This window comes from Pocillopora verrucosa, chromosome 7, assembly GCF_036669915.1.
Source record: "Pocillopora verrucosa isolate sample1 chromosome 7, ASM3666991v2, whole genome shotgun sequence".
Lineage (NCBI taxonomy): Eukaryota > Metazoa > Cnidaria > Anthozoa > Scleractinia > Pocilloporidae > Pocillopora > Pocillopora verrucosa.
Window position 1 is genome coordinate 12240618 of NC_089318.1, and position 22951 is coordinate 12263568.

The 22951-nt window shown below is 38.9% G+C and overlaps 3 protein-coding genes across 4 annotated transcripts; all 3 read left to right on the forward strand.

The window, feature by feature from the left end:
* The first annotated feature begins 1528 nt into the window (after positions 1 to 1528).
* On the forward strand, positions 1529 to 4930 carry LOC136282513 (receptor-type tyrosine-protein phosphatase F-like). The gene is made up of 5 exons (XM_066170158.1): positions 1529 to 1553; positions 1810 to 1961; positions 2650 to 2949; positions 4392 to 4691; positions 4902 to 4930. The coding sequence occupies exons 2-5, from the start codon at positions 1841 to 1843 to the stop codon at positions 4928 to 4930; spliced, it is 750 nt and encodes a 249-aa protein (XP_066026255.1). The 5' UTR covers positions 1529 to 1553; positions 1810 to 1840.
* A 976-nt stretch (positions 4931 to 5906) lies between these two features.
* On the forward strand, positions 5907 to 9846 carry LOC131775800 (uncharacterized). Its single transcript, XM_059091923.2, has 6 exons — positions 5907 to 6043; positions 6486 to 6782; positions 7025 to 7126; positions 8039 to 8768; positions 9602 to 9626; positions 9829 to 9846. Exons 2-6 carry the CDS (start codon positions 6614 to 6616, stop codon positions 9844 to 9846), a joined length of 1044 nt encoding a protein of 347 aa, XP_058947906.2. The 5' UTR covers positions 5907 to 6043; positions 6486 to 6613.
* Positions 9842 to 22156, forward strand: LOC131775775 (polycystin-1-like protein 2). 2 transcript variants are annotated; one of them, XM_059091899.2, is made up of 11 exons: positions 9842 to 10202; positions 10363 to 10548; positions 11249 to 11374; positions 12007 to 12195; positions 13140 to 13370; positions 13646 to 14389; positions 14722 to 14958; positions 15047 to 16131; positions 16735 to 16987; positions 17517 to 17685; positions 19808 to 22156. In XM_059091899.2, exons 1-11 carry the CDS (start codon positions 9864 to 9866, stop codon positions 21466 to 21468), a joined length of 5220 nt encoding a protein of 1739 aa, XP_058947882.1. In that variant the 5' UTR covers positions 9842 to 9863; the 3' UTR covers positions 21469 to 22156. The 2 variants fall into 2 exon arrangements, with proteins under 2 accessions (XP_058947882.1, XP_058947883.1); XM_059091900.1 differs by having other exon boundaries at positions 19956 to 20141.
* The last annotated feature ends 795 nt before the right edge of the window (positions 22157 to 22951 follow it).

Sequence of the window (22951 nt, forward strand, 5' to 3'; positions counted from 1 at the left end):
CGTATGGTCCCACGTGGCGTTTAGTTGGAAGGATCCTGCATCAGCTGATGGTGGCCTCAAGGTTTTTAACGACGCTTCCACATCAAATCTCCAGGGAAGCTGCGATTTGGAGCATGGGAACAGACCGCCATCGCGGCAAACAATATCTCTTGGATCTTCAACGCGATTACTTTTGTTGTCTGTCGAATTGGACATCCTAACAATTTGGAACGAAAGCCTCTCATCTACAAAGCTTAAAGCTCCTTGGTACATCATAAAAGGTGAACCCTTATGTTATTTTCGATCTACCATTACCCACTGGCAGGTAGAGTAGACATCATTTGATTTGGAATTATACGTTCATACTTTACAGTAGGAACTACTCGGCAAAAAGCCTATTCACTCTTGAAAATAACGCGAGGAATAGAAGAGAAAAATTCTTAAGAAGCTTAATTTAATATTTTATCACTTTTTTGCGGGTTATATTGCCAAGTTCCTAGTTTTCCCTAAGCATCATCGACGTGAGAATTTTTAGAGATCAACTGCACGTTCCATTTTGACTTTCCTTGAATCACTTCTCGTCGGTTTTTTAGAAGATAGTTTGTACCACTGCTTTCCCTTGTCAGAAGTTATGATGTTCTTCACAAACGTATGCATTGGCATTTTTGTTTCTTCCATTATGATTTTTCAGATAATTGTCGTATTCCAATTGATGTAATCTTTAACATTGTTCTTCTGGACCTACCTTGGGAGCCAAATTTAGCAGATACAGAGTCGGATGAACACGAGGAGTTGATCGTACAGTTTACAAACCAGGTCTGCTCCTTTTATGATCTTTTACTGAGGGTAGTAAGTCAAGTGGTTGATAACGCTTTATAGGATGCTCTTATCCACCATCGGTTCAAATTACCGATATCGTAAACCGTAACATTGAACGAGAAAATAAAAAGTTGTTGTGTTACTTCATGAAGACCTCACGTAGTATGTGCTTACGTTCTCTGAGATGAAAAGGAGTCATGGCACAGTAAACTTGGGCAAGGATCAACCTTAGTCCGTAATGTCTGAAGCACAAATATTTCCGTCCTGAGAAAGAACACCTGTTACGTAAACTGACTTGAAAAAGCGATTGTGCATTAACGTAACTGCCTTTAAATAAAAGAGGTCTGCGAAATTAGGTGCTCTATGAGAAACATACAAAAAATGTTTAGCTTGCGAAGAAAAACGATAACAAACTTAACAAAAACACTAACGAGGAGGTATGAAAAAATTAAGGCAGAAATACTGAAGTAAAAAAGATTACAGAAAAATGATTGTAGTAAGTGCTTTGGATCTTACATATTTCATTATGCATTATCCACATAAAAGAAGAACTCTCTTTAGAATCTTAACAGTCTTTTTGCAAAAATCAAATAGTCTAAGCTCCAATTTACATTGTCGTGAAGATATTATGCAAAGTTAAGGTCATTTTAAGGATGACTGTGATAAAATGACAGATCAAATTTTCTTCATTAGATGACTAACTTGAATAACTCCGTCGGGGGAAATATTCTAGAAGCTAACGTGTCTAGCTTCAGGTAAGCTTTATTGGTCATAAGTAATTTATGCCACATCTTGATGCTTTGCATGACGTTAGTTGCCATCTTCAAGACTGAAATAAGCTACTCAACTGTCATTACTTTGGGAGCACTTCAATGTCGCAAGATATCAGTTCTTCTTGTCAAATTCATATCTTTAAAAGAAAACTCTCCTTTCCAGGAGCTTTTTAGATATCTAAGAAATTCACGTTTATTTCAGTTTATAAGCTAAACAGACATGCTTTTTACTTGGCAGTCAACTGCGTGGTGGCAATGTAACGGCGAAAATGACCTTCAATTTCTACAGAAGCGAATGGCAAACCCTTTTACAATTACAGGAAACTTTCGAAAATGGAACTCTGTTAAATTCAAGAATAGAAATTCTCAGTTGCTCTGCCACGGATGAATGTAAGTCACAAGACGTTTCAAAAGCTGCCTTAGCCACCACTGATCACGTTGACCTAAATAGGCCTCGATTGATTGCAGGGCAGTCGGTTGTTGGTTGATGGTCGATCGATAAGTGAGCAATACTCGAAAAAGACGTCGGGTAACTCGTTATCGCAGGAGGTGATTATGGTTCCCCCCCCTCCGAAAATCGACAAAAATTTTGACCGACTATCGGTCGACATATCGAATGATAAATCGTTTTAGGGTACTTATACTTATGTTGAAAATACTTTATTTTCCTAAATCTATTTTTTTTATTGTGGCGACTTGCAACTCGCCACAATTAGCTACTCCCTTGAGAGGCAACTCAGCAGAAAATAACATTTAGTGCTCGCATTTTGACCGTCAGTAGGTTTTTCAATGTTCCCTTTTCCCTGGTGAGCGGCCTTTTCTAATAATCCTCCCGTCCAGAAGCCTTTCGAACATTTACTTAGTTCCTCCTTGTTGGGAGTTTATTGGAGTGTTTGGGTTCAGTGGACTGAAGTAGATGGTAAATTATGACCTCCGCCGTTTAACAAACAAAAATATTTTAACGTGTTTTCAGTGTTTGAAAGGTTTTCCCAAGGGAAAAATATTCAGTAAACCTCGTTCGCAATAGATATGTAAAATTTCTCGTCGAGTAAAGACTAAGGCGTTTTTCTTTGAACAGATTTCTGTACAGTTCCAACGATTACTTCAGGAAGGGGAGGAGCAGAATTCCTTCGAATTTATTTTAACCACCTTCCGTATTACTCCGCTGGACTTCTCTATGGCTATACAGCAATTGGTCGCAAATTGGGCGGCTTCTCATGGAAATCTACAACACAATATAAATCTATTCAACAAGTTCTGTATGTGGACCTCGGTTCACTTGAGCCCCTCACAAACTACAGTATTCGCATCTTTCCGCTCAGCTTTCTCGGCTACAGACTTGGAACTAAAGTAGAAGTTTTCCAAACTAAAGAGTCAGGTAAGAACTCTAAATTTTCTTAGATAGTTTTATTCTTGCTCGAAACCTCTCTCTTTTCTCTTCCATAGATAGTCTGTTTTATTTGATGCGTCACCTTATTTCCCAAAAGAATGGTGCGGCTGGTCAGGATAATACAGGGCTTAATGCTCAGATGAGGCTAGGGAGATAAAGTTTTTTTGTTAACACAGGAAGGTCTCGTTTACAGCTACGTACTGGCACGCATCGACTACAATTCCCTTTTGGAATTTTTGTGTTCGCAGCTATTATGTGCATCATTCTAAGGATCACTCCTTTGGTGAGGAATGGACATGTCAACATTGTAGTACAACAAGACAGTGTCACATTTGCATAAAATTGTTCAAGACTTTCCACTGACGAATACCATTGTCATAGATTGACAGAGGGCCTACTCTGTAGATAGATAATGGTGATTTAAGTGAGTGGAGTGCAATTTGATCTGAAATCATATGCGTGATTTTAAAATGATTTCAAACCACGATTAGGACTTCAGACTAAAATTGTTCGACGCGAAGTTCAATCACCACCTCATTACATCCATTTCGAAATTGCAAAATTCAGTCGCTAAGATAGAGGAATTTTGTTGATCCAGTAGTAAGCTGGTTTATAGGAAGAAGCGACAGTTCCTTGTCATTTTCCTGCAATTTGATTGGTTTCTTTTAGCAAGCCTTGGTCTGACTGGTTGTTGTATTTTAGTAGAGCTGCTTCATTGGCTGGGAAAAAGATGCAAGTTAGAGAAAAAAATTGGTGCGATTCGTGAATAAATCGCGTCAATGAGAGCCAATCAGATTGCATGGATCACCAGTGTTTTCAAAATGGATGTAATAAATATAGTAAAAAGAGTTCAGGAGTCTACCGTATCAGTGATTTTTGTCATCGTTCATCGTTCTCTGTGCAGTGATATTTTTGGAACTGAAGCTTTGGAAAAGCAGTTAAGAATAAAAATCAGCAAAAATCAGTTCGAATGATGTTTGATGACTCGGTAATCATTTCCAAATTCTGAAAATTCAGAGGTCAGATTCCTATGAGTTCTTTAGATACTAAGAATGCGTGTAAAAATTTCGTCGTGTGATGATCTCGTTTATTTTATTATCTATGTAACTATGAGAATCACTAGTCCTTGCTTCTCCATGGCCGGGTTGTTCAAAGCTGGGTTGGGATAACCCAGGCTTATTGTGAAATCTGATTTCAGATCTGAAGGCTTCAACAAAAAATTTAGTATGATTCTTTTTGTCTAAAAATTTGATTATGGGATGCTCTAAAAAGAATAGAGAAAATATTCCCCAAAAGCTTTTTAAACAAATTTATAAACAAATCAAAATTAAAATTTAACCTCGGGTTAGCGCTAACCGGCCTTTGAACAACTAGGCTAAGAACTGCATGGCCTATCCCAGTTATTGCTGACTCATCGTTTCATTTCACAGTTCCAAATGTGGGCCCGAACATAACCAGGGCCTTCAACACAAGCTCAACCAGTCTATTTGTGTCTTGGATTAACAGTATCCCACCCGAAAGCTATGTTGGTGTATTGACTGGTTACCGAGTAATTTGGTCTGAGCAACCGGGTTCCAAAAATAAAAGATTGCGTGATCTTGGACTTGATGCAGTTAACTTTACCATAACAGGGTTGAAGGCATATGGATTGTATAAAGTTCAGGTAGCTGGGAGGACGAATGGCGGATCAGGAACTTCAAACGATCGATACGTGAGAACAGATGAAGACGGTGAGCAATTTTGTTAATTCCAAGTCAATGACTGAAGTGCTTTTGGTATTTGAAACTTATTCAAATTCGCTTAAAATCGTGTAATGATGGCCAGTTCTTGCCAAATTAACTAAGTTCATCTTTTACTAAATTACCATTTTTACTTTTGTATCCATTCTATTCTATCAACGTCTTATTTTTTAATTATTATGTGAAATTGTTATTTTTCAGACAGGTTGTGGCTTTCGCACACAGAGTAGTCAAATCATTTTTTTTCTTCAACAGAAAACTTCTCTCTGGGTAGTTTTACATAGATTTCATATAAATGGTTGGTTTAATGAGAAACAGAGAAGCGTGAACATGCATAAAGTATGTTACAGGCTCAGTTTTTACAGCTTTCGTTTCACTCATTTGTTGCTAGCAAAGCTTTGAAATCTTGAGTCACTTGTGTTCCTCAAATTGACAGGTGTGGCACATGACACGCGTGTCACATACTGGGCCTTGAGATCAGTTTTGAAGCAGATTTCACATGTTTTATAGTACCATCAGCGGGGCCTGATGATCTGACTGTCACCGTAATAAACAGCACATCCCTATTGGTGGAGTGGAAGAATGTTGATGTGTGCTGCAGAAATGGTGTCACTAGAGGATATCACGTGTTACTCACAGACCATGATCAGCAAAAGATCGTCGCAAATTTGACGCTATTTGAAACTGTTTTCTCAATTGGATTCCACGATTTACTTCCTTATTATGCGTATAAAGTGTCAGTGAAAGCCTTAAACGTGAAGGGGGTTGGTCCCGCTTCCACAAATGTATCTCTGACTGGTGAAGGAGGTAAGAAAGTTTTGTAACCAATTGCTTGAGGAAGAGCAGCCTAATAATATAAGAGTCAGCAATCGAGTAGGAGGTGTGCAAGGATCATGAAACAATTCAAATCAGAGGACTATTGAAATTAAGAATCACTTAATGAAGAATTTCGTCGCTAACTCTGCCTGTTCATTTTTAGTTTATTTCTACTCTTTTCATTTCCTTCCTTTTTTTAAGGCATTTCGCTTTTTTTCTTTTTTCATGTTTAGCGCCTGTTCAGCCTCCAGATGTCACACTGGAATTAAGCTCTGCCACCTCCATTTCGATTCAGTGGACGTTCAACAATTCTGTCAGAAATGTCTTGGGTGTATTGTTAGGCTTTAAGGTTCGCTACAGAGCTGAAGGTGATAACTTTGGTTTGGTGCAAACAATTAAGGCCCAAGAATCGTCCCTGACTTTGGATAGCCTTTCACCTTATACTACTTATAACATAAAAGTGGGTGCATTTACGAAGGCTGGTGAGACAAAAAGCAACGCTCTGATCGCTCGCACTCTAGAAGACGGTAGGTCATTCAGTTATTCTGTGGAGAACCGTTGCATGAAATCATCAATTGATCTCTGCGACTTAGTTACTCGTTAAGATGATTAAATTTGCACTTAAATGATGAATCAGTTGTCTAGCCAGTGTGTTTACCCTCTTGTTTTCGTCGTCTCCGATGAATTCAAGGATTGCTTAACTAGTAATATGAATGAATGTGATTCATATTTTCAAAGCCCAGAAAGACTTTTAACTTTTTTACCTTTGTGCAACTAATTTTGAGAATGGTGAACTTTGGTCCTCTTATAACAAAGGACTTTTGCCCTCTCCAGTTGTTTCGGGCGTCGGCGTTGTGATTTTAATGACACCTTTTCCATAACTACTTGTAAATCAACCCCTCCTAACCCGTATTTTGTCAACCGCTACCAATGAATTTTCTTCTGTGACCATTCTCTCTTTCGATTTAGTACCAGGAGCTCCACCTGTAAATGTGTCGGCAACCAATTCAAGTACGCTTGCGATAAAAATTCATTGGGGACCAATTGGAGTTGAATTGCGCAACGGTATCATCCTGGGTTACCGTATCGTGGTTGGGATGTTGAACTCAACTTTACAGCATACCTTTACAGCTTCATCAAACCAAACAGAGCTGCTTATCAAAAACTTAGAAAAAGGGAGAACTTACCGAATCTCAGTAGCAGGGTTTACTTCGGTTGGAAATGGACCACAAAGTGCGCTGGTCTTTATCAAAACTGACGAAGAGGGTATTCATCTTTGTATTTCCATCTTGCTCTCAATAATTTTTTGACGTTCCAATTACTTTCTGCATAACCAAAAAGCATCGTATAAAATGTAGACGTGATTGCCTCTCCGGCTGGACCAATAATATATTGGCTGGACCAAGATAATGCTGTCAACCGCCCTCCTTTTTGAAGGAATAGCGCAATAGAAAAGCTAAAGGATTTCCGACTAAAGGTACTCATTTTATTTTTATGTTTCTTTCAAGATATCGACGAGTGTAGTTCCAATCCTGCATCCTGTCCATATGGAGAAACTTGTGTAAATGGCGAGGGATCCTTCTTCTGTCTGAATACAACGAATGACAGAGGTGTTGTTGCGCTGACTTCAGGAAAATATGCTTTTTTAAGGAAAAGGATAAGTTAACTGCCATTTGAAACGACTGGGACGTATTGAGCTTTCTCAAAAAGCATTCTAAATTTAAATCATTTTGTTCTCTTGTTGACATATTTGCCATTTCTTGTCATTTGCGATGTCATCTTGGATTCAATCCTTATTTAACCTTTTTCATCGGAAATGAGATGGAAAACATCAAATATACTGTCTTTATAAGTGTCACCACTCTGAAAGACTAGAGCTTTTAGTATTGGTCAGAAATTTTCTGACCAACTAAGTTATAAGTTTTTTTAATACTTCCTTTTGATATCTTCTTTACAATTTTAGGTGGGTTTTCTTTGTGAAATATCACTCTATTCTGGTGCCTTTGGCTCGATAAGCCCTTATTGTAAAGTGACATAAAGTTCCCCCTATCTTAATATTGATTGAGTTAATTCATTGTTAATTCATTAACCTTAATTCATTGTATAGTAAAGTTCGAATATAACGTGCGCTTTCATCGGTTGAAAGTGCTCTATAAGTATACAAAGCATTGAGCTGACCTAAAGCTATCACTCTATATGCCAAATTGTATTATGTCCGACCTTTTCCGGGACTTTTCTCTAGCCTTTTTTCGTTAATTGAAAGTGAAATTTCGGAAAAAGCGAGCTGGCAAGTAGAAACAAAAGAACCAAACAATAGTCTGTAAAGATGCCAAGCGCCGTAATTTATATTGTTATTTTAAAGTGAGCAGAGACGAAAATCCTCAGAGAGAAGACGAAGTGTACAGTCAGAGTTTTGAAGGTTTTCACGCTCAGTTAGATTGCAAGGTTACGTACGGTAGTAAAAATCAAACACAGCTAACATTACCTTTCTTTTTTGTCTTTTGGTGTTGTTGTTGTTTTAGATGGTTCCTCATGTGTCTTTGGATCTCACGTCAAAATACTGAACATAGACAAGAATGTAAACACCACAACAAAGTTGACAAAATTAACCCGAACCCTGTTCAACACAGAAGTAAACACCAATTGCAGCTTGTTGAGCTTTCAGTGGAGAGTTTCTAATGTGACCTCTCTGCCATTTAGTGTTGGAACAACGTACTCTATTAAAATTGGTTTGGGTGCTGAATTAGACGATTTCTCTTCACTCGGCGTTGGAATATATTTGGTCGAGTTCATTGCTCATTCTCAAGAGTTTTATTTCCTTGATTATGGCTTCATAGAAGTCCTCCCTTCTACACCCGTTGCATTCATTGCTGGCGGACCAGAAGTATCGAGGGAACACAACTCCAACATAACGCTGGATGGGTCTCCATCTCGTGATTTGGATATTGGTAAAGGATCATATGAAGGCTTGACATTTGAGTGGTCGTGTAAGAGAGAAGAAGAAACGTTCCATGATGAATCTGATAGTTCTAACCGAACAGTTATCGGGAGAGATGCCGCCAGTAGAGGATGTTTTGGCAATGAAGAGCAAAAACTGAAAGATACTGGTAGAATAGTTTTTTTGGACACCAGCTCAATGCAGATAAACAAATATTATGATATCAAGTTAACAGTCAAGAAGAGAGATCTCAGTGGGACCTTTGTGCAGCGAGTCGAGATTGTCGATGGAACTCCTCTTTATGCTGAAATAGAGTAAGCGGTACTTAAGTTATTGTTTCCTGTATCGATCGTTTTTGTACAGTGTACGTTAAAATGCCCTTGTTAAATGGTCTGAAAACGCTAAGAATTATTTTTTCCATAACAAGAGATACTGTCGTATAGCATCGTGGGTCTCTTCATTGCGAGTCAGCTGAGTGTCTACGATATATTTCGTTCTTGGAGGGTAACGTTTGCCACATGTCCATGTTCACGGATATGACAATGAGGTTATTTTTTCACCGCACGATGAGGAAAGTATGAATTTTAAAACAATAACTTTCACAAATTATCAAACAAAACTTCTGTTCATAATTGAGTTAGAACTACTACCACAGTTGAAACTTAATTTTTTTGCTTTGATGTTGCGCAAACAAAGAAAAGGCAAAAAGGGTTCTTGAAACTAAATATTAACAATAACTTTCACAAATTATCGAACAAAACTTCTGCTTATAATCAAGTTATAACTACTACCACAGTTGAAACTTGATTTTTTTGCTTTGATGTTGCACACACACACAAAAAAGCAAGTGTCGCAAGCAAAAGGGAACCTTATTATGCTCTTAACACTAGCCAGAACTTATTTTAAAGACCGAACCATTCATAAAGAGATTGTTTATCAACACTCTCAGACCAACTCAGTCACGTTCAAAACTTCTTTAATTATTCTGAGAAATGAATTTGATCAAAATTTGGGAAATTTTCTCAAGTCTACTCAGGTTTGAATTGATATCTGGCCAGTCGCTTTCGAATTATGAGAATGACCCATATTATCGGCCTATAACATCTTGGATTTCAGGAGACTAACTTTTTTCATATTCATTTTGCAGTTGTCTTATGAATTGTGGATTGGAGGTAATACCAAATATCAAAGCTACCTTTGTGGCAAACTGCACAAATTCTCCTTGTTACACAAAAAATGCTCTGTTGAGCTATCATTGGAGATTATTCCAAGAGACCAATGAGGCATGGTCAGAACTTCACCAAATGCAAGAAATCAGAGGAACTAGAGCGAATTCGAATTTTTTCACTATCAATCCCGATACAATTATTCCAGGCAGAAAGTATCGTCTGACCATCGATGTAGAAAATATGAATGATGATTCCTCCAAAGGCTTTTCTGCGTGGCTTTTTGAAAGCAGCACCATTCCTTTTGGTGGGTCTTGCACGGCAAGCAAATTATCTGGAGTTGCTATTCAAACCGTCTTCACTCTTAAATGTGCTAACTGGAACGATCCAAACACACCTCTTCTTTATGAATTTCTGCTACCCCTGGCAGAAGGACTTAGTGCCATTTTGTCTTATAGTTATTCCACTGCTACAGAGATAATGCTACCTCCCGGTGAATTCGTGAAAAACTATTCCTTAACAATCGACGTGGTAGTTGCAAGCTCCATTGGTTCTAGTTCTAGTACTTCTTTAACGATGCAGGTGAGCCGTGAATTTGATTGGAGGCAAGTATAGACACAAGTATGGTTTTTGATAAACGTTTACAGTTATGAAAACCTACTGGGTATTGGGGAAAACTCTGTCATATCACCCAAACTTTCTGCTGAAAGATACTCCCTTATATTCTCTTTTCAACTTTCAGGTTTTTCCTTGGCCTATGATGAGTACCAAAAACGCGTCAGGCGAAATACTCCATCTTTTGGAAAAGCACTTCGTCGTCCATAGTAGTAGAGGAGACGTTACACGGGCTACCCAGATGGCCATTGCTGTTTTAAAATCCTTAGAGCTACAGAAAGACGAAGTTATCAATATAGAAGAGAGACGCCAGGTAGCGAGTTGGTGACAAGTTTAGTAAAGAAAGTTTAGGAAAACAGAAACGGGTATTCTTTGTTTCACAGTGATATTGCTGTTGATAAGAACAAAGGCATAACAGCAAAATTACTTGAATGAAAGTTAAAGATTGCTTTCGTTCTCAAACTTTCTTACTGTTTGTACTCGTCTAGATAGATACGTATGCCTTTTCGTTCGAGACTTGATTACGTGATAAGATACCTTTTTCACCATTCTCCATTACTAGATGATGGAAATGCATTCGAGCATTAAAGTGCCAGTCATGGAATAATAAGAATAGTTTGCTAGATGCATCATTAACAAAAGATACTGTCGCTAAATTTAGGAAAAACGCAGTGATGTTCATTAAAAGGTGGATAAAATTTAACTAGGTAATCTTCAGCCGAAAGACTCCAAAATAGCCGGGCTAAAATTACCGGTGCACTCTTTCTATTGGTCGAGTTAAAAAGGTAATGCTCAGAAGGCATGAGTATAGAAAAAGCGGTCGTGGGTCAAAATAATATGCTTGTCGAACTAAAAGGGTCTCAGAATAAATAAATTAATTGGCTATCTCTTTGGACACAATATACTGAAGGTAATAACTGGTTCCTCTGTGCTGCTTATCAGGTATTTCCTATTTGTTAAATCCACTTGGTATGATGTGTGCACTTGGTATGAATAAAGTTCTTATTTTCTAGATCAAAAGCCTCATCGTAAAGACCTTGAGCAAGATAGATATCGGAGACCTGAGGAAGCTCATTCAACTCTCTTCTGTTATTTCTCTTACGATGAATGATCCAGCAGAGATCACAGCGGATACTATGGTTAGTCTTTCATCTTAGTCCTATTTTCACGATTGTATTGTTGATGCAATGTTTTCCATTCTTCCATGTTGCCCCTTCGCAGCTTTAGCTGACAATTCATTCATATGCCACCCATATTGTACTAAGGGCCTTAAAAATGTACTGAACATTATAATGTCCTGAGTTTTAGAGATAACTCATTTCCTAAAGATAGAAAAGCTGCCTTACATTCCAATTTCTTTCGACCGGCTAGAATTGATGATCACGTCAAATAAGAGAGGAGACGTTACGAAACAGAATTCCCTTCTGCAGACAGTGTTATAGGCACCTGGTTTATCTGAAACAATGCTCCAAGAAACCTGCGTGTTATTTGAATTTTTCTATGTGAGGAGCGAGTTGACACTGCATGGAACATGAGTCGGAGATATGTGAAAATAGTTTAATTGCTATTTGAGAAGGCTTAAGTAAGCCTCTATGTGCTTGCTTGACTTTCGTTTTTAGGCAGTCACGGCAAGAGACAGTCCATTTTAACAGCATGATAACAGAGTTAATGCACATTATGAAAACAACAAGGTTTGCAGCACACAGCTGTCAAATGATCTCTCTTGGGTACGCCCTAAATCCTAAACACAAGCCTTTCTCTCAATCGGCAGGAACTTATAATGGAGATGGTGCAGAAGATGACAAAGTTATTTGACGATATCAGTGCTAGAGGGTATGCATTTGATATGCGTTATTCTCGAATAGCCGAGAAGAATCTAGTTTACTCAATAGGAAAACAGCTTCAAGTTTTATCTAGTGACAATGGTGCTATAGAGGGCTCTAGTTCCCAAAACATAACTGTAAGTGTTAACCAGCAGCCGTTCTTTTCTGCATAGCTTTTTAGTCTCTGGTTGTGTTAATGTTGCATAAATGTCTTTAAAACTTCTTCAACATGGACATGGAGCTCTTTATGCTTGCTTCTACCCTTATCCGTCTTTGTATAATCTCCCTAATAGCACCATCGGAGAAAGATTAGAAGATTATCTGTTGTAAAACTTGATCAAGGCTTTCGGTAAAGTGGGGCAAGCGAAAAAACGGGCGTGAGAAATGGTGAATCTCTGCTAGACGTTATTTTTTTCCTTCTGACGAACAAATTTTTCTCTCGCGCTATTTTCACGATCGTCTCCTCTAATTCGGAGGGTACAGGCCATGTGTTGTGGTCTCACTAACCACAGCTGAATGAACTCTAACACTGATGAAACCATGATAATCAGGGCAAAAATCTGAATGCATAGATGATGAAACTTTCAGTCAGGGCCTATTTGAGATAAGGAGTATCTTACTAAATTTTTACCTTGAACGAGAGTAAGACTGAATGATTTATTAATTAATGGTTGTGATTTCTTCGCGATAACTTTGTTTTGACGGACAAGCAACTGGATGGACACCTGATCCGTGAACTGATCTAGCCCTCAGTAATCCTCTTGGTCAGTGAAAAGGAAACAATTTAAACATCCCTTCAAAGCACAAAAAATTGATTCTTGACGGCTCTAAAGTGGTGCTGGGACTTATTCTTTTGACATATTGTAGTCTCAGACGCCATATGGTCTGTTGGTCTAGTTGCTGGTCCTTCCCTTCGTTCGTGCGTTTTCGAAATTGAAGGGTTAGAAAGCGAACAAAAACCAAACCATTTTGGTGTGCTTGCAACTCTTCTCCTTTAGTTCTGTGAGATAAAGGTTAATTAAAACCTCCACAACCCTTCCTGTTGGCTGCAGCTTACTTAGTGTTTGTTTTTTCATTATAGACCTCTTTGGAAATTATGCGTAGAGTGTTGCAGACTGTAATCAAGGGAAAAGTTGTCGGAGAGGACCCAAGTGTGATAAAAACGGAACTTTTGGAGGCTCTTGTCGCAAGAAGTCATCCAGAATATGTGGCAGGTTCTTTACTTACCTTGGAGACATGTTACGTTCATTTTCCTGAGTCACAAATTATGAGAGACATGCTTTCTGGCACTGGGGAGTACGTTGACTTAGAGGTATGGTTATGTTTATCATATTTGGTTTGCGATCTGAAATCTGACTCTGAAAGCAAGTAGTAGGATAAACCATTTGCAAAGCCGATTAACAAGTAGAGGAAGAGTTTTATATGACGTTGCATTCGATTCCATTCGACGCGCTCAAAAATTGAAGTGCAACTTGGGATTTTTGGGGATTTGTATGGCTATGCTTTATGTGCGTTTTGTGGGAAATAATAGTTCGATGATGCGAAAAACTCAGGCTAAAAACATCCACGATCATTTTTTCGTCTCAGGTAATTTCGTCGAAAGTCAACTATTATAAACAGAGTACCACCTCGTCATTCATCACATCATATATTGTTGAGGTTGATTTAAGAAGAGACTCTGGCGAAGTCCTTAATGTGCGGAACCTTACCACCGACATACAACTAGGAATAGAACTCCTCAACGGCAATGGAAGTTCACCTGAAAATGACTCTGTTCAGGAAAACAAATATTTTGTCAAGCCAGGAAACATCCAGTACCACAGAATTGAAGTGAATCGCGAACGAACCTCATACCTCATAACAATGGCGTCTACGGGAAATTTGAACGTTTTGGTGAAATATGATAGCAAGCCAACAACGGATGATTTTGATGCAAATTTCACTGTTCCAGACTATTCTTCATGCACGAGAAATTTTATTATCGATGGGGATGATGAAGAATATAACTGCAGTCGTCATCCAAATCAACTGCTTTTGACAAATGCAGTAATGCAAAAGCCTGGAGTTTATTTTTTAGGAATCCTTTATACTCAACACTCCTCCCCTGGTAGCAATTCCCATCGAATGCGGAGGTCTTGTTTTAGCGCCAACAGGCAAAAACGGTCATGTATCGAGACAAAAGACCCTCCACCCCCTCTGGGTGTTTACGAGTACGCTACCATCCCAGCTTATGATCCACGCGTTGACGTGAACTACACTCTTGTCTCAGATGAACTCAGCTGTCGATTTTGGTCACATGAAGATCAGAAATGGCTAACTGAAGGCTGTAAGGTATACTGCTAAAATTTATTTGGAAAAAGAGGCTTACGGTGTGATTTGATTTGGATTGTTACACCGGACAATGCCGCCGGAGCAATCACGATATAGAAAAAGTAATAAACGTCAGGTGTTTGGAAAGATCTGTAATTAAGGGTACCTATGCAGGAGAGGTAAACTATGTGCTAATCAAATCTCGCCCCAAGACCTCTTTCAGTCCAAACTTCCTTCAGGTATGGTATGGTATAGCTTTGTCAAAAACTAAATTCGGCTTGTGTCGTAGTGCAACATGGTATATTACACTATAATACAATCACATCAGTAATTCTTTTTCCTTTGCACCCCAGGTCGGACCTCAGTCCAATAAGCATCGTCTTCTTTGTCTTTGTAACCACCTTACATCGTTCGGTGGAGGCCTTCTAGTAGCACCCAATCCAATTGACATTGATACCGTTTTTAAAGAGTTCAGCCGCCTCGACGAAAGTGGTAACTTTGGTGTCCTTCTTACGATCATTTTCGCATTTTTTTTGTATTGTATTGCCTTCATCCTCGCCAAGAGGGCGGATGGAAGAGATCTTGCTAAGGTAAGGATTCAACCGGTCGTTAGGCGTTTGATAACTTTTATAAATCATTTTGGGTCTCGTTCTCTTATTCATATCTATTTTCCTTCAGCGTGGGTCTAGGATTCTTTTGGAAACTGAAGAGTGTCTAGTCGCTCATCAGTATGAGCTCACAATCAGCACAGGTGTGTGGTCAGAAAGTGGCACCACAGCCAGAGTAACTATGGTGTTTTACGGTAGCCATGGAAGCAGTGGACCAATCACTCTGCGCGGGAACCTGTATCCTCCGCGGTTGCTGCTATCTCGTGGTAGTGTCGACAGGTACCTTGTCTCACTTCCAGCATCCCTTGGAACTTTAACCCACGCTTATGTTTGGCATGATAACTCTGGAGAAAGTCCTTCTTGGTTCTTGGACTACATAGTTGTTAGGGAACAAAAAACGAGTCAAGAATGGAAATTTTTATGCAATCAGTGGTTTTCTCCCAACAAGGACGATGGAAAAATTGCTAGGAAGTTGTTGGTCGAGAGCACAAACTCATTTCCTGAATTCCAAGAGACATTCCGCGCGCGCCTGTCTGGTACACTGTATGAAAAACATTTATGGATGTCTTTAGTTACTAAACGGCCGGGAAGTTCATTTACACGAACTCAACGTGTTACGTGTTGTTTGTGCGTCATATTCAGCGCCATGCTGGCCAATGCAATGTTTTTTAACATGAGCGGTGAACCTACGGAGAATACAATCAAACTTGGTCCACTGAAGATTTCAATGAAGCAAATCATTATAATGATTCAAAGCTGCTTGATAATAGCTCCCATCAATTTCCTCATTGTTGCCCTCTTCAAAAACTCCAGGTCAAAATTCGACAAGTATTGTTGCAATCAGTCAAGTGAAAAGGAAGATCAACATTCCGTGGAAGTGGATGACGATGGAAACAAGCCCTTGCACCATATTTTTCTTTACGCTGCTTGGTTTCTTTGTTTGGCCACTGCCATAACCTCTGCCACAGTCGTGTTCTTCTACAGTCTTATGTGGGGTAAGGAGACGGCCGATGAATGGCTTTCATCAATCCTGATGTCCATAACCATGGACATCCTTGCAATTCAACCCGTGCGCCTTGTCACGCTAACCGCAGTCGCTGCCATAATAATAACCAAAGCAAAGAGGACAAAAGCGAAGCTCTCATCTAAGACAAGGTAACCTCGGTACCCTCATTATGTCAGTATACCAGTAAACGTCTGTCTGTGCTTTGCCTCTACTTTAAATCCTAGGTATATTACCATCTATTGAATGGTTATCGTTCGATTATCCAGCCGTTTTTTAACCGCTTGTGAGGCTATTTGGGCTCCTTTTAAACTCTTTTAGATCCTGCAGGTGTGGTTGCGCCCCACCCCCGGGGTATTGATGTTTTCTTTCTGTCTGTGCAAGGTCTTAAAGTTAGGGTCACTACAGGAGAGACTACAAAACCGTCATTTCAAATACAACAAAGCAAATTTCGAGTAGGTGTTGGAAGTAATCTAGGGTGTTGCATTTGCATCTGGTTGGAATTTTTCTTTAAGCTGTGCGACGCTGTGGCGGTAACTCGCTCCAGATTTTTTTTCCCAGTTAAGAACAAAATTTAAACAATGTTCACTTTCCGGTCACCTGTATTTGCATTAAATTCCCATTTGGCATCACTTAAATTTCTCTTGCTCTGATTTGTTATATTTTTCTTCTCAATCTGTTTTCAGGCCACCAGACATGTGAGAAATATAATTTTTAAAGTCATCAACAACTAAAAACATGTCTTCCTATTGCAGATCTCTGGCACGGAGGAACAATGGGAATGATGAACCACCTGATAGTTTTAAAGGAGCCTTGCCGGATGCTACGCAGTTGGAAGGTTACAAAAAGTACAGAATCAATGAATCGAGAACTGTGTCGGCATTCCAATCTTTGACGTTCTTCGTTTCATATCTTTTGATACTTGGGATTGTGTGTTATGGAAACCAAGATTATCACCAATATCTGATAGGTAGAGAAGTTAAGGCTATTTTACCACGAAGTGAAAAGGTAAAGATGTCATGCATGCTAGAAATGTTCATACCTTTGTCGCTGTGTAAAGTTTTCCCCGATTAAAAAACAGATAAAAAAACATAGAAGAAAACCTTAAAGTAACGAAGTCCTCGATGTCGCACATAATCTCTGAGGCCCAAATTTTAATTATCCTGATATCATGATCATTGCCAATAAAACGTTACAAACGAAGGTACACTGAATACGAAATATACTTTACTTTCCAGACAAGGCTTTATTTCGGCGCTTTTGTCATTTCGTGACTTATTTTAGAAAAATGTTGATGTTTAGAACATTCATAATAGATTTTAGTAGAAATCCTGAGTAATTTTTGGGGCTATCTGTCGGAAACAAAAGGCCTGAGATCTAGAAAAGAGCGATCAAGTACAATTATAAGCAATTGAAGACTTTGTGGATTTCATTTGAATATTGAAGTTTTTATAATCGTTATGGTAATATATATGTAGTGTACCTGTTTATAGTTAACTACATGTTTATCAGTGACGCCTTTTGGGGGTAATTTCAGGTACATGAAGCGTTAGGTTTGTGGATGTGGTTGATGAACATTTATGCTCCTGCTATGTACCCATCACATTGGTACAACGGCGATAAGGGAAACAACGAGATGTACATCAGTGACATGAGCTCTGTGTTGATTGGCATGCCACGGATCAGACAACTGAGGATCGAAAGAAGTAAGCGTGGTGTAAAATATTTTATTGTTTTTTTAGAGGGCACGGTAACGAATCTTGCAATCTGATTGGTTCTTTACCCGGTCAGTATTTTCCTATCTCTGCCCACGGGCCACGGTAACGCTTTCGTGAGTCGCCGAGTACATCCCAACTTTCGTTGTCATTTTTCATAAATATACCTCGTTTTCCGGCTGGGCAGTATTTTTAAGCAAACACGTCGGTCACTACCTCAAGCCGATAAATAACTTATGAATCCTCTCTTTTCTCTCTATCAAATCACTTTGGTTGACAGAAAAATATTGGTTTCAGAATGAATTTGTATAAACAATAGTGTCATTACGTTGGTTGACAAGCGGCCTAAAAACCGTCTGCAATTAATTTTAATCGTTCACAAAAAGTACCCAGAAAGTTGAAACGTGAGGTATTTGGTTACAGTTAAACTGAACGATGGAACTTTCATTCATTTAATATCTGAATTTTCTCGAGCAATTTGTTCATAGTGAAAGAGCGAGCGAAGTTTTAATATAAGTTCTACAACAAATATACGCTCCTGATGAGTTTTTCCAATTCCGTTCAATTTGGACATTTGTACCTTAAATTGCACAACAGAAATTGAAGGAATTTTTTGAGAAAAGGCCGCATTACATTCCCTTGTGTCTCGTTGGAGTGTGCCGTTCGAATTTAGTTTTTGTGAAGGAAAGATCAGAGTTAAACACACCATTACAGCAAACAAACGAGCAAACTCGTACAACTTCAAAATAAAAAAATTGAATTTACTCACAATTACTTTCCTCGCCGTTTACTTAATGAACAGAGGTAAATCTTCGTACATGAATGAATGGTCGATGAGAGTGAATAATACTTTCCGTTAGATCATAGACTGTTTTTGAAGAAAACATTGTCGTGACAGTCCTTGCCAAACTAGTTCTGTTGGTTTTCAAATGTTCCTACGCTTTTTTTTTCTTGCGCGCTCTCTAATTGACAGGTGTCAAATTGTGACAGATACTTGTAAAAATAATGTTTCAAAGTTTGTTTGGAAGCCTTTTAAATCACCTTCATCGTTACGGAAATGAAAATGTTTCGCTGAGGCATCTCTCTTAAATTTGCATCACCTCTATTTTAACTACCATTTACTCACTCAAAAATTGTTCAGTTAATGGAAGATCTTGCCGTATTTACGGCCATAAATCATTCGGGTTCTTTCGGAAAGAATTTCGCCAAGTTTAAAAACAATAAATATGTTATTTACCGGCTAAGGGTCGGTCCGTATGGTGGAAAACTGTGACCTCGGTCTTGAAAATGCTGCCCTCGGCCTACGGCCTCGGGCAGTATTTTCAAGACCTCGGTCACAGTTTTTCACCATACGGACCTCCCAGCCGGCAAATAACATATATATATTTTACTATCATTACTTTGTATTCCACTACTTATTGGTTATTTCGAGAGGAACGAGTTACAGTTTTCCCTTTTTGTGTGTGTTTGGATTTTTCAACTTCGATGAAAAAGTTTTCTTACGAAATCGACTTTTCACATAATTGAGTTTTATCGCTTTTTTTTCTGCTTGGACTTCGGCACGGCATCCTATTGCACGATTAAATTTCAGTCTTCCAGCGTGAATATTTGATGACAATAGGAATATTCAAATAAGGATCCTTCTCTTCTCACAAGGACCTTTCATTTAAAGATAAAATAGTGCAAAGGAAAAGGATATAAATGCTTTTTAATTAAGAATAATGCTGGAAATTTGGGGTTTGGATCTACGCTGTCACTTGATAGTTTCCATTCGTTGGAAACCCTTTACACTCGTGGGTGGTGAGATGCGGTTAGACTTAAGTGTGTTGCCCGAAAACAAAACACTAAACCCGACCAGGCCTCGAACCCACAGCCTTGCGGACTAACATTGGGCCTTTACGGCTCACCGAAAAAACTTACCTGCATTGACAGCGTTCAATATCTGCTCAGTGTAGAATTTGCTGCTCCCGACCCGTCGCAACAACGTTGTTTTCTGGTCTTACAAGTAAACTACCTGTGATGAGAAATTCTTTTTACTACCTTTCTTATATTCGCTCAATTTACTTGTGCTTACTGTAGTAATGTTAGTGCATTTTTTTTTGCTATTCGATAGACTCATGTCCTAAGAGGCTCGTGGAAATCTGTAACGTTACTGAAGTTTGCTATCCTCACTATGCCATTTGCCGTGAAGATAAAACACCAATGTACCTCCCAAAATGGAAACTTCCTCCAACTGTTCTTTCATCGTCCTCGTTTGATAGATTGTGTCCAAAGCCTTGGCGGTATCATACCTCAGGAGAAACTAACAATTTACCAAAAGTAACCCCTCGAGAAACATATGGAGGAGGTGGTTATGTGGCTGATCTTGGATATGATTTACAGACAGCAAGATACGTTATGGAAAACTTAAATGAGAACAGCTGGATCGATCGGCGAACTCGAGCCGTCGTCTTGGAATTTAACATTTTCAACAGTAACATGAACATCCTCGTGGTCGCACAGTACTTCTTCGAATTCCTACCAACAGGTGGAGTTTTCAAATATGTTAGTGTGCAAATGTTGAATTTGTATGGAACAGAGACTGGTTTGGTGCAAGTTGTCTTACTTTGTCGCCTTCTTCTTCTGGTCATGATCATTGCTTTCGGTGTAATTCAAGTGGTCAAAATGTACCGTCAAAGAAAGTCATACTTCAAAAGCTTTTGGAACTGGCTTATTCTTGCCCTCATCATTACTTCTATAACTTCTGTAGTTCTTCACATCTTTCGAGAGAGGGCCGCCAAAGACACCATAAAGGAACTTCAGAGGAACATTTATGCTATGGTCAGCTTCCACAAACCTTTACGTTTGCTGCACTTTGAAACTGCTGCTCTGTCCATCGTCATCTTTCTGGCGACAGTTAAGCTGCTGAGACTCCTACGCTTTAGCAAGCAAACAGTATTTCTGTCGATAACAGTTCGATTTGCTGGAAAATATTTGTTTTCCTTCTCGTTCGTTTTCATTATCATTTTCTGTTCGTTTGCCATGTCTGGTATGATGGCGTTTGGATCTGTTGTGGAGTCCTATTCCAGTTTCCCACGTGCCTGTGTGGCTCAGTTTGAATTCCTACTCGGAAAGGCTGTGCCCAATTTTCAAATGGCAAGAGTAAACCCTTTTCTTTCCTTTGTGTTTTTTAGCCTTTACGTTTGCTCTATGACTGTCTTTTTCCTCAATCTATTCATCGTCATTTTGAACTGTGCTTTGGAGGAGGTTAAGAATAATCTTGATTCTGTGGCAGATGAGCTCGACTTGGCCGAATTTATGATTAGTTACTTGTTCCAGGGCATTTCTAATCTATTTGGCTGGAAAAAACGCAAGAACTGCAAACTCTATTGCGAGAGTATGACTTTTGAAGATGAATGCGCCTATGTTGAGAAATGTCTTATTGAAATCGATCAAAGACTCTTCATATTGTCAGAGCCCACCTTTCCGGAAGAGCGTTACCGTTTAAAGAAAGATCGGATGGTGAATACATCCCTGTTCCAGACGCAGTCTCATTTGATTAATAGTGAAACAGGCTCTGACAGCAAAGTAACATCCCTTCAACAAGCAGATAGAAGGAGTATGAGCGAAGAAGAAACTCTTGATAGTCCTGAAAGAGAAGTTGTAGTGGAAGTGGACTGCGATCCCTCAAATTTCACCGTGAAAGAAATGATAGAAAATTGTGAACAAACGATAAATCGAACGGCCTCCCCTTCGCAAATACATATGGCCACTGAATACGAAGAGAATTATTAAATTTGGGAACACTTGTGGCACTTAACAAAATAATCTCGAAGTATATTATCACTTTCATTGTGTAATGTAAAATAACTAACCAAGTCTCAATTTCAGTGTCATTTTAGTTTAGACAGTAAAGCTTTTAAATGTCAAAGAGTGACTTGCTTTTACATACCAAGAGAGACATTAATTAAGGTCACTATCAACAAAATAGGGTGCCTTCAAACTATAAAAATCGAGATCACGGACGAAAGCTCGCGGCAAACGTAAGCACTCTGCTGGAGGCCTTTTCAATTATGACACCTTTCGCTCTTCAGTACGGCTTCCCCCAAAACATTCTTTCAGCCCCATCTTGTTTTCTCATAGAGATCTTACAATTTTTTTCCTGTAAATCAAACTTAACTACTTTCCCTAGCTGAAGAGCTAAAAAACGAAAAATTTCAACCAGATTTTGTGGACAGTTACCTCAAGCCAAGTACGTCAGGGTCTTTTGCTAGGAAAGAGCTAGATTTAAAGATTTTTGTGTTACAGGCTTCGGAAATGAAGCGGTGAATTACCTTCATTGGGGCTCGTGGAGATTTAAATGTTGCAGTGAGACACCTGGAAAATGCATATTTCGCGCCGATTTTGTGTGAAGAACAAAGTTTATTTTTTACTGCTTTTGCGAGTTTCGATGATCAGTTGTGCAGAAAAGCTAAGTAACGATTCAAGGGGGTAAGTTTCTAAAGAAACTCTAATACTACGTCGGTGGGAGAGTAGAACAGGGTAATTTAGTCTTATCAAATGAGTTGATAACGTAAACCTACGAAAAGATTGGCCTAGCTGGGTCCCATTTTAGTAACCACGGCTACGCCATTAGTTTACTTGTAATACTTGCCACTGAACGAAAAGCAATTAATCCCCACGGTATTAACGAGCGCTTTTCAGTCAACTAATTCATTCATGTTTTCTCATCACCACATTGCCACCAATAGGGTAACTCCATTTCTGCATAAAAACCCACACACAACCCACAATTCCTCCAATCGCTCGCTGACGAAGGGCTAACGCTCGAAACGATAGCTTTTAAACTCTTTACGGTGGCCAATTTACGTTATCAACTCAGTTAATAATACTAAATTACCCTGAGTAACGATTCACTTACCTGTCAGTTATAGACGTCGGTTGCTGAGCACAGTTTGATCATTACTCACGAATGAGGTCAGGTGGCTCATACTAATCGCCTTTTTAAGAAAGTCTTGTGTTCAGTTCGAACTGAAAACAGCTTAATAGCTTGATTCAATTGTATTTTAATGTAAATCTGTATTCCTCCTTAAAAGTTGCAAAAGAAAAGACAAAGTAACTTTTCAATACAACAAACATCCAAACTTTGTTAAAACACTCAATGAATAAAGGGTAAGTTTTCAAACAAACCGTGTTGCTGCGTCGGTGTGGGATATTACAAGATAATCTGGTTTTGTCAGCTGAGTCGATAATATAAATTAAGCACTTTAGGGAGTTT

What these genes read in the sequence shown, in the direction of transcription:
- LOC136282513 (XM_066170158.1), top strand. Translation starts at nt 1,841, where the DNA reads ATGACCTTCAATTTCTACAGAAGCGAATGGCAAACCCTTTTACAATTA. An exon ending in TTTCCAAACTAAAGAGTCAG is followed by an intron (nt 2,950 to 4,391) that starts GTAAGAACTCTA and finishes TTCATTTCACAG; the next exon opens with TTCCAAATGTGGGCCCGAAC. An exon ending in CGTGAGAACAGATGAAGACG is followed by an intron (nt 4,692 to 4,901) that starts GTGAGCAATTTT and finishes GTTATTTTTCAG; the next exon opens with ACAGGTTGTGGCTTTCGCAC.
- LOC131775800 (XM_059091923.2), top strand. Translation starts at nt 6,614, where the DNA reads ATGTTGAACTCAACTTTACAGCATACCTTTACAGCTTCATCAAACCAA. An exon ending in TATCAAAACTGACGAAGAGG is followed by an intron (nt 6,783 to 7,024) that starts GTATTCATCTTT and finishes GTTTCTTTCAAG; the next exon opens with ATATCGACGAGTGTAGTTCC. An exon ending in CCTCTTTATGCTGAAATAGA is followed by an intron (nt 8,769 to 9,601) that starts GTAAGCGGTACT and finishes TTCATTTTGCAG; the next exon opens with TTGTCTTATGAATTGTGGAT.
- LOC131775775 (XM_059091899.2), top strand. Translation starts at nt 9,864, where the DNA reads ATGAATGATGATTCCTCCAAAGGCTTTTCTGCGTGGCTTTTTGAAAGC. An exon ending in TTTTACCACGAAGTGAAAAG is followed by an intron (nt 16,988 to 17,516) that starts GTAAAGATGTCA and finishes GGGTAATTTCAG; the next exon opens with GTACATGAAGCGTTAGGTTT. An exon ending in ACAACTGAGGATCGAAAGAA is followed by an intron (nt 17,686 to 19,807) that starts GTAAGCGTGGTG and finishes GCTATTCGATAG; the next exon opens with ACTCATGTCCTAAGAGGCTC.